Source organism: Hemiscyllium ocellatum, chromosome 1 (genome assembly GCF_020745735.1).
Source record: "Hemiscyllium ocellatum isolate sHemOce1 chromosome 1, sHemOce1.pat.X.cur, whole genome shotgun sequence".
Lineage (NCBI taxonomy): Eukaryota > Metazoa > Chordata > Chondrichthyes > Orectolobiformes > Hemiscylliidae > Hemiscyllium > Hemiscyllium ocellatum.
The window spans coordinates 128,757,231-128,768,474 of NC_083401.1; the positions used below are offsets into that span (position 1 = coordinate 128,757,231).

The 11,244-nt window shown below is 37.1% G+C and overlaps 1 protein-coding gene across 1 annotated transcript in view; it reads left to right on the forward strand.

Annotated features, from left to right (window-relative positions):
• ccni (cyclin I) overlaps positions 1 to 7,561 on the forward strand; it is a 39,943-nt gene extending 32,382 nt beyond the window's left edge. The window contains exons 4-7 of the mRNA XM_060825769.1: positions 2,186 to 2,260; positions 2,761 to 2,901; positions 4,381 to 4,611; positions 5,945 to 7,561. Coding sequence (XP_060681752.1) covers positions 2,186 to 2,260; positions 2,761 to 2,901; positions 4,381 to 4,611; positions 5,945 to 6,397 — 900 coding nt within the window. The 3' untranslated portion in view covers positions 6,398 to 7,561. The remainder of the gene's footprint in view (positions 1 to 2,185; positions 2,261 to 2,760; positions 2,902 to 4,380; positions 4,612 to 5,944) is intronic.
• Positions 7,562 to 11,244: the final 3,683 nt, after the last annotated feature.

Below are 11,244 nucleotides of genomic sequence, written 5' to 3' on the forward strand. Positions count from 1 at the left end.
ATCATTTCATTAATCTATATTAGTTCTTTGCTTTTTCTAGTCTTTCTATTTATCATATAACTGTATTTCAAATCATGGGACTAAAAGCAAATCTATGAAGATTGTGCAGTTTAGATATCTTTTTTTTAAAACATTCAACTGTGATGATTGGGGCCAACTGTGAAGTTCAAATATCCCCAAGACTTGTTTCATTTTATTTTTGTACTAATTTCTACTTGATTTGCTGGCTTTGACTGAGAACTATAAAATTCACACAAATTACTTATGTGGATAGTTTTGCATATACAAGTGAAAACCATTGCAATGTCATGAGACTGGATTTGTCTGAATTTCCAAGTGAACCAAATTTACAACTAATTGACATGAAAATGATTTATTTTGAGCAAAAGGAATCAAACTAACCAATAATGAATTACTGCAAATATTGACAGTCAAAATTGAAACTAAAACAAGCACATAGCAAAGTAGAAAACATGAAAAGGTTGAGAAAGAAGTTTTCAATAAAACCAATTAGGAAGGCAGTGAACATTTACAAAATGTTCTCCATGAATATAAAAGTTGTGAAATATTTTGCAAGTACATTAATAACAAGATCAGAATAAGGATATGACTTTAGAAGCGACTGGCAAATGGGACTAGATTAAGTTAGGATATCTGGTTGGCATGGACAGGTTGGATTGAAGAGTCTGAGTCTGTTTCCGTGCTGTAAACCTGTGACTCTGTGATCTGTATATGGAGCTTACTGCAGTTCACTATCTACATAAACTATTTGGAATTTGAAATAGTTTCAAAAGTTTGAGCAAACTATAAGGCCAACACCATTGCCTAGGCTACCAACTCAGTCCCTGTCTGAAGCATCGTTTGAGGCTGCACCAAATTGTTTGCAGGTTTGTGCCCTGTCTGACCCCAAGGTGGAACTTCTGACAATATGGTCAAAGTGACACACAAATATGCTAATTGTTTATTTTTTCCACCTCTGTCTGATTTTTGTCTCTCCACCTTCTGTTTCAAAATGATTGAGTTATTGCTGGACTTTTTTTTAAACCTGTTCTTCTGGTTATCTGTAAACCTGACTTCTCCAACACCATCCTGGCCATCATGCCTTCTACATTACAAAATAAAACATTTGGTCATCCAAAACTGTTTCTATCCTAATTTACACCCATTGTTTGAGCTTGCTGTCCTTCATTAGTTAATCAGTATCTGGATTTAAAATGCTCATCCTAGGTTCAGATATCTCTACAAACTTGCCTTTGTGGGATCTTTGTGATCCCACCCAGCCACTTTTGAGATATCTGTGCTGTTGTAAATCTGACTATACAGTGCTGATTTTAATTATTTCAAATGAATGGGTTTGATTGATTTGACATTGACATAATTGTGTAGATTTGAGGTCAAATGTTTGATGATTATCAGTAATTCCAGAATGTTATTCAGAAGCAAATTCTTTGAGCAGTGTTACAAATGAGTTTTTGAAAACAGTAGTTGTGAGTACCCTCGACGCTTTAGATTAGATTAGATTACTTACAGTGTGGAAGCAGGCCCTTCGGCCCAACAAGTCCACACCGACCCGCCGAAGCGCAACCCACCCATACCCCTACATTTACCCCTTACCTAAGACTACGGGCAATTTAGCATGGCCAATTCACCTGACCCGCACATCTTTGGACTGTGGGAGGAAACCGGAGCACCCAGAGGAAACCCACGCAGACACGGGGAGAACGTGTAAACTCCACACAGTCAGTCGCCTGAGTCGGGAATTGAGCCCGGATCTCAGGCGCTGTGAGGCAGCAGTGCTAACCACTGTGCCGCCCACAAGGGGAAGCATGAAGGAGAAGGGAATGCATTTGGTTTAAATGGCCTATCAGTGCTGAACATTCAATGCCATTTGTACTTTGTGACAAAACCATCTGTTCTTTTTGCTGCCTGTATTTACTCACTCTTCTGTCAGTTGCACTGCCGTGATCAATTGCTACTGAGTCAAATTCCTGCCAAACCATGCTGTACTATGACTCTATGACCTGGTATAACCACAAAATATAGCATGTCCTTTTGGTTTTGAAAAATTACAAAAGGCAATTTGCTATTTTTAAGCACCAATATAGGATTGGTACACTATTTGATATTTTATAATTAAGTATTTAAATATGCACAGTTTAATTTTGTATTTTTCCTGATTTCCAAGGCCCGTCCAAAGTACCTGTGGTGTATAGCTATCAGTTGTTTCTTCCTGGCAGCTAAAACCAATGAAGAAGATGAGGTTGGTTGACTTTTTTTCAAATTAACAAAATTTATTTAATTTTTTTCTCTTTCCTGAAACTTCTGAGATAATCACTTTCTGTCCTAGCAGACATACTAGACTTCTATAACGTCAAAGCTAAAAGTTATTAACTGTTGTGAAGTAACATCTTTATTTCAGGATCACGCGCTGTAGTGCTTGTTTTAATTATGGTTACCTTAACTCATGGAAGTAAATGCTACACTGCTGTGTATTAAATATTACTTATTTATACTTTCAGCTAAACCAAAAACCTGTAGCATTATGACTCTACAAATATGGAATTGATCTTCATTAGGTATTTTCAGATGTGCCTTGGGATGTGTATTTTAAAAACCCTTACATGCTTCAGATTAAGCAGTGATTTGTGTTTCTACTGCTTCCAGGCAGCTGAAAGTAACCAATGTATTTACACTTATGCATTCTGATTGGATGCATATCTGATATTCATAAAGTAATTCTCTTGTATTTCTCTGCTGCAGATCATTCCATCTCTAAAGGACATGGTAAAGACTAGCAACTGTGGTTGTTCATCTGCAGATATTCTTAGAATGGAGAGGATTGTACTGGATAAATTGAACTGGGATTTGCACACAGCAACACCGTTGGATTTTCTTCATATTGTAAGCATGGTTTGAAACGTTTGATTTAATTACTCCAATGATTGCATACATTTTCATAAAATACTTTGAAGCTGTTTAGGTCCAGTAATTTATCCACAGCACCAAAGATGGTTTGAGAAATGATGTATGCAATGTTATTTATATCAGAAACAAAACTGTTTGTGTGCATGTCTGTTGTCTTGTCTCCTCCTGAGAAACAATAATTCTAGAACTTCGAATTTAATCTGGAATGAAGCTACTTCTTGCTGCTGCCTCGTGTAACATGATATAATTTTGACTCTGTTTACTTTGTATATTTTTTAATGTTTCTTGGAAAATTGATGTGTTGACAATAGATAATGAAGTCAGACATAATCCAAATAATATACCATTTTGCAGCACTGTACTGAAGCATGATATGTTAATTGCAGGCGACAACCTTCCTCCATGCAAATGTGGAGTTCAAAACTGAAGTCTGAGGGTTGGGGGAAAGAAGTTAGCATTGAGACAATACCTTGGTTACTGCATCTAACTACAGACTCTGAAATGGCTCACCATTCTACTGTAAAGGACAACTACAATAGTGATTTGTTCAAACTCCACCCCATCTTGCCCTCTATGTGGAAACTGGCTTGTTTTCTTTGATAATTTCCTGGATATACAACACAAAACCAAACCAGTTAACCTGTTGCCAGTGTTTATGCTCTATTTGAGCGTATCATTATAATCCTCTATGGCCTTGTTTCATCCTCCCTTGTATTCTTATGTTTTTTTTTAAAAATCTGTACCATTTGCTTAGCCACATCTTTTGGTAATTATTACCATATTTATGATCACATCTGTGGGAGAGATTGTGTGAAATATTTGATGCTCCTTAGTCCTGCAAGTTTCAACTCCATGCTAATGCTGGTGGTGAGGATTCCCTTTGTATTCTATTTCTGTAATAACAAGTTAATAGTAGGACTTAAACACTGCATTATGATGTTCAATTTTGTGTTATGCCGTAACCCTTGGAATTCCTTGTGTTAATACTTGAATTTCATTGGGGGGGGGGGGGGGGGTACCTTAATTCCTCTTAGCTGTCAGGCTTCAGTACTGCTTCACAGTGCAAATCCAAAGGCAAAGGAATTAACTGACTTTACCCTCCCTATTCATACATGTGTTTACAAATGATTGTGGTGTTTTATTTCCTTTGGACATTCTTTAAGATGAGCATTTGGTTCTGACCACAGTAGACCTTGTAAAATGGGTGGCTAAACTATTCAGACCCTGAAGAGCCCAGTTTCAATCATAGAGTTAGTTGATTTCTTGTGGCTCACACATGAGATTAGCTAACATCAGCATCATGGAGTAAAGGTAACATTGTCTCTAACTTGAGGTGGAGGTATATACACACTGGTAACCAGTGCATCCTCATGACGTTTTTTTCATGGTTGAATACTCTAGCAATGTTTTCTTTGCCATTATGGCTGAAATAACTTAACTTTAATGTTTGTTCAGTTTCATGCGATGATGCTAACCAGCCGTCCCCAGTTACTCAGCAACCTGCCTAAGATGACCCCATCCCAACATATTGCACTCCTTATTAGGCAGCTACAGCACTGTGTGGCTTGTCACCAGCTTCTACAGTTCAAGGGCTCTACACTTGCACTGGCTATCATCAGTCTCAAGCTGGAAACATCCATTCCTGATTGGCTAGCTATCACTATTGATCTGCTAAAAAAGGCACAGGTATGAGCAACTTATATTTATCTGGGTTAGGTCCTTTATATATAAAAAAATTGGCATGTATTATAAAGAGCTGCAGCGCAGAAAAAAGTCCATTGGCCCATTGTGTCTGTGCTAGTCAAGATCAATCAGCAAATTGTTCTAATATTTAAGTGTAATGGTCATAGTAATCAGATAGAACTTAAGTTTTGCTTCAGGAACTGGTCCACATTTGCGCCTACCTGTCTAGTTCAAGGGGGCAAGAACATGGCAATCAGGAACAAAAATGAAAGCAGTATATTTTATTTCACAAGAGACTAGGAATTATTTGTATTCAGAGAGGCCTAGAATCCTTATACATGGAGCAGTTAACTTGCAAGTGCAACATGCAATTAAGACGACAGTATTAGCTAGCTTTTGTTACAAAAGAGTGGCAATATAGGAGTAAAGAACTCTTACTAGAATTATTAAGGGCCACACCTGGAGCAGTTTGTACAGTTTTTATGGTGTCACTGAAAGAAAGGCATGCTTCTAGAGTGCAGTGAAGATTCATTAGGCTGTTTCCTGTGTTAGAGGATTGTCCTATGAGAAGGGGTTGAGTTGAAAATGAGAAGTAATTAATTGAAACCAGTCTTTGAAGTGACCTGACAGTGTAGACACTGAGAAAATGTCTTCCCTAACAGGGGAATCTAAAACAACTATGATCACAGTCTCTGAATAAGGGGTTTGCTATTTAGTTTAGAACGGAGGAGAATTTTTTGATCACTCATAGGGTCAAGAATTCAGCATACCAGAGTGGGGAGGATCGTCAGTTGCGAATGTATTATAGGCTGTTTGTTGGACCTTTGGCTATCAAGGGGCATAGGGATAATATAGGAAGGAGAACGTGAAATAGACGATCTTATTGAATAACCAAGCAGGTTTAAACGCCTAAATGGCTTACTCTTATCCTAAGTTCTTATCACTTGTGGCAAAAAAAATGGAATTACAAAACTACTGTGATTACAGCAAGGTCACATTAAAGTAGCACAGAACATTTTAATTGCAGTAGCATCAGTATTAGTGTCCTACTGAACAATTTTGAAAAATTTCTCCTGAAACTAGACCCACTATATTGGGCTATTTAATGTAGTTGATGTTAAGAATTTTAAGCTATGTTAACTACTGCATTGTGACAAGATATTTAGGCTGCCAGGAAATGGAACTTGCTTTTTTGTAAAGGAGCAAATACAATATTTAAGCTTTCAACATCTCACATTATTGTCAGTATATTACGTGACAGTATTTAATGCATCATTTCTGGGCATTCAGTTTCTGTCATTGAAATATTTCATAAAGTATTCTGTTAATTTTTCAGCTTGATAGCTTACAACTAATTCGTTGTCGAGAGCTTGTGGCTGGACACCTATCCACATTTCATGCTTTCCTACCGTCCAATATGGTGTACGTCTACAACCCCTGCAAACAAACCATGGTGCTGTGTGGTAGGGGAGCACTTAGCTTATACTCCTCCCCTACCACAGAGCCAGAGTTTGTTGTCAAGGATGCCACCAAGAGAATTAGCAGTACAGCAGCACCCTACCGACGCCTACCTGATTCCTATAGCTGCAAGCAGGCCTCGGCAAAACGCAAAGTAGAGGAGATGGAAGTGGATGACTTCTATGATGGAATAAAGCGTTTGTACAATGAGGAGTGCAGTCAAGAAATTGTGGGGGTGGATACTGTATCCCCTAGCTGTAGCACAGATCTACAGCTTAAAGATGGTAGTATCTCTCCTTGTCCTCCACTTCAGCCAGTTACAGTCATTTAACTGGCCAAAGTGGCTGAAGTTCAGGGCTTGAGCTGCATCACAAGATAACAGTGTTGAAGGGCATACCTTACCAGGCTGAAATGAAGTGAGCCAAACATTTTCATGCTGCTAATTTTAGTCTAATCATTTATTCAAGCACTCAAAAAAAAATAAAAAGAGTATACTAAAAATATTAAAAGACCCAAAAACTGGAACAAAAAAAATGTTGTAGCAATTCTAACGTTTTCTCTTGTTGTCAGTATAATTGCATCTATTTCTAAATCTTGACTTTTTTTGTGCCATCTGTTCTTTCTGTTCCAAATCTACAATTCACTGTGACATATTCATTTGACAGCCGAGTTGTTGCTTACCATCCAATTTCATCCTGTAGTTTTGTGCTTAAATACATTGATGTGCACGTTGTTTTACACATACTGATTTTTGAGGAGGATTTTTGGAGGGGTTTTTTTTTGTAACTCTTCAGCATGTGTGATGATAAAAATTGTCAAATAAACAAACTTTCTTGGGTAGCCAAGCTTTTTTGCAAACTGCCGGAAACTAAAATTATTGGGAGGTTTTAGTTGTAAACAAAATTTATCAACATTGCAGCAAAGTCCTCTAAATTTGTTTTATTATGGAAACAGTGAACAGCACTTTTGAGTTTTATTTCCATAAGTTTGGAAGAGATGCTGTTCTTTTGGGTCTGAAACAAATGTCATTTAGTTTTTTTAAACATGGCTGATTTTGTGAATTCTGAACATGGTTTTGTAAATTAATGTTAAAATCAGTTAACTAAAGTGGTGTACCACAGTTTAGATGATGTCTATTTATTTGTCCTTTTAATTGCATTGTGCCATTTTTGGGAAACCATTAACTTGCCATAAATGTACATCAATTTACATGGACCTGAGGTTTGAAATTTTATACAAAACAAACATCAGTTCACATCACAGTGGGTTTTATTAACAGGAATTCACATAAGATAATAATTCTAAATGGGCAGTTACTTGAAATTAAACCTATTTTACCTTTCCTATGTTTTACCCCTACTAGTTTCTTAAATTCTCTCTCTGACTTTGGGCACAGTGCTCTCTCTACAGTCTGAAAAAGGTACTGCAGTCTTTGAAAAAGTGCAATTGTACTGCTGAAGTGCTTCTGGCAGCAATAAAGTTGTCCTTGATTCAACATTGTTTCTTTCTGTATGATTTATTTTCTTAAAAATTGTTGCACAATTGCTAACTCTGTTTCTTAGAGAATAATCAGCAAGGTAGTATTTGTAGTGAGTGCATGCTTCCTTTCTGCCTAATCAATAGCCTTCCCTTTTTCCTCTTCCACCCCCACCCCCGATGATTGTAATATATCTTACCAAATTAAATGTTTCAAAGCTGTACATATCCATATTAATGTCACACTAAGAAATTGTAGGCAAATTTCTTAATAGAACAAACTTAAAGTTCTGTATCTGAATGCACAAAACATTTTATGCCTAGGCAAGGAAGTTAAAAACAAAGGCAAACCATATTGCAGATTTGTATGGCAGACTAGAAGACTTAGAAACCTTTAAAGATCAGTAAAGCGTTAGTAAAAAAAAAATCCATAAAATGTGTGAGGGCAAACTCAGAAATAAAATGGAGGCAAAATATAAAAAGAATAGCTAAAGTGAATGTTGGTCCCTTAAGGATGAGACTGTGGAGTTAACATTGGAGTCTCTAAATCAATGTTTTGCTTCATTTTTCACAGTGGTGGACACTAATACTATTCCAATAGTAGCAGGTACAGCAGAGATTATTGAAAGGAAGGAACTTAGAACAATCATCAAGGAAGAAAAAGTACTGAGCAAATATTGGAATTGAAGGCAGACAACTCACTGATGGCCTACATCCTAGAGTCTTGAAATGGCAGCAGAGACACTGGTTATAATATTCCAAAATTCCCTGGATGTGGGAAAGGTTCCAATGGATTGGAAAATGGTAATACCTTAAAAGGGGAGGCATAAACTAGGAAACTACAGACCTGGTTAACATGTTGGGAAATTGATAGAACATTTGGAAAGTCAAAATACAATCCATGAGAGGCAGCGGGGTTTTACGAAGGGTAAGTAGTGTTTGATTAATATGCTAGAGTTCATATAAGATGTAACAAGCAATATAGATAATGCAGACATAATATCTGGAGAGACACATTGGATAAGGTGCTACACAAAAGGTTAATATACACAAGATCACATGGGCTTAACAGTAATTTATTAGCTTGGATTGAGTATTGGCTAACCAACAGAGTTGGGATAAATGGATCTTTTACTGGTTGACAAGATGTAACTGATGGGGTGACACACAGGGTTTGGTCCTCCAGCATCAACTATTTTCAATCAATATTAATCATCTTTATGCAGGACAAAGTACTATAGCCAAATTTGCAAGTGGGACAAACATGGGAAAGTAAATTGCAATGAAATAAATTTACAAATGCTTGTGAATGGGCCAAAATTTGGCAAATTGTTTAATGTGAATGTGAGGTTATCCTTTTTGCCAAGAGGAATAGAAAGGCAATATGTCATAAGGTATTCATTGCAAACTATAGATAAGTATAATAAGAGTTATTTAAAGCTGTTTCTGTTATGGGAGATGTCAGCTTGTTATTGTGGGAGAGGTATCCATAATGTCAGTTTTTGACCAAGCAATATCGAGGGGCCTAATCAGTAACTATAAAATTGGCTGTACGGTGCAGTTTCAATTGGTGATCTGAAGTAAGGGGCCCTGGCTAATAAGCCCACAAGTTCATGAATAATCTCTAATAAAAGACTAAGGAGGGTAGTTCATTTATAATCCAAATATTTACCAAAAACTTCATTACTTCTGTTTTTCCATTTTGTGTAACAACCACTGAAGGCATGGCAAACTTTAATTTGTTATATCTTATGCACTAAAATATCCCAAGGCACCTCCATAGGTGAAAACAACATTATCACCCCCACTAACGCAGCTACACATCACAGGTTTCCAAATGTAGGAAGATACCATAACAGAGTGTAGGGATTCTAATTGTTGCAATGAAGGAGACCATTTGGCTCCATCATGGCTGCACTGAATCTTCAAATGAGCAATTCATGTTGTTCCAAATACCAACCTCAATAATACTGCATATTCTTTCAGAAACTAAATTTCCCTTTTAATCACACACATTCTGCATGTCTGACCTTAACCATTCACTGATTTTTTTTCTTCATTTTGCTGCTTTTGCTAATTGTTTTGAATTTATTCTCTATCTACTGACAAATGGGTGTTGTTTTTCCCCCAACTAATCTGACCAGTCCATGCATGAATTTTGAATATCTCTATCAAATCTCCCCTCAATGTTTTTTCCAAGGAAAACAGTCTACCTTCTACTATCTAGCTTCATAATTGAAGTTTCTCATCCATGGAATCATGCTCATGAATCTTATCTGAACTTTGTTTGATGTCTTCACCTTCCTGCCTAAAGGACAGCACCCAAAACTGGATGCAATACAGCTGTGGCCAAACTGCTAAATTTTACAAGTTCAGCTCTGCCTCTATTAAATCAAACATCTTGAGATTAAACATTGTTTTTCTGTCTACAGATGCTGTCAGACATAAGCATTGCCAGTATTTTTTTTATATTTCAGATATCCAGCATCTTAAACAGTGTTATGGAGCAAATTGTAGCAAACTTAAGTGTTTCTTATGTGTTGAAAACAAAAATGAGAGAAATTGAAGGCTAACCTGTTGAATAATCAAAATGTTTTACATCATGATTGCCATTTAATAAATTTCTCCTTGTTAAACTGCAGTCTGCTATCAAGACAAAACCAATGCAATATTTAGATCTCTTCTTTGTATTTAGTAGTGGTATGGGAGTATTACCAAGCAAAATACTGACACTGACACCCATAGACTTGATCAAAGATGTAACTTTTAAGGAGTGTTAAAGGAAGAAAAGGACTGTAGAAAAGCACAAAGATCCACGTGTGCAAGAGTGAATAAGCAGAAGAGTGCACAAAATCTTTGGAAATTGACTGAAATTTCAACCCAATGAATAGTCAACTAAGTGATTTTTTAAAATGTAAATTACAGGTTACTTTTGTTATTTTCTATAATTGTGAAACTTTTAGGTGCTTTATTATGTTTATGATAAAGCCAGTCATAGAGGTATACAGCATGGAAACACCCTTTGGTCGATCCTGCCTGTGCCAACCAGATATCCCAACCCAATCTAGTCCCACCTGCCAACACCTGGCCCATATCCCTCCAAACCCTTCCTATTCATATACCCGACCAAATGCCTCTTAAAATGTTGCAATTGTACCAGCCTTCACTACTTCCTCTGGCAGCTTATTCCATACACGTACCACCCTGTGTGTGAAAAAGCTGCCCCGTAGGTCTCTTTTATGTCTTTCCCTTCTCACCCTAAACTACGTCCTTAGTTCTGGACCCCCTGACCCCAGTTAAAAAACCTTGTCTATTTATCCTATCCATGCCCCTCATGATTTTGTAAATCTCTATATGGTCACCCTTCAACCTCCGACTCTCCAAGGAAAACAGCCCCAAGCCTGTTCAGCCTCTCCCTATAGCTCAAATCCTCCAACCCTAGCAACCTCCTTGTAAATCTCTTCTGAACCCTTTAAAATTTCACAACATCTTTCCGATAGGAAGGAGGCCAGAATTGCACGCAATATTCCAAGTGGCCTAATCAATGTCCTGTACAGCCGCAACATAACCTCACAATTTCTGTACTCAATACTGACCAATAAAAGAAAGCATACCAAATGCCGCCTTTGCTATCTTATCTACCTATGATCACTCAATTACAATTTAAGATGATTAAAAAGTGTTCATATGGTAGGACAATTT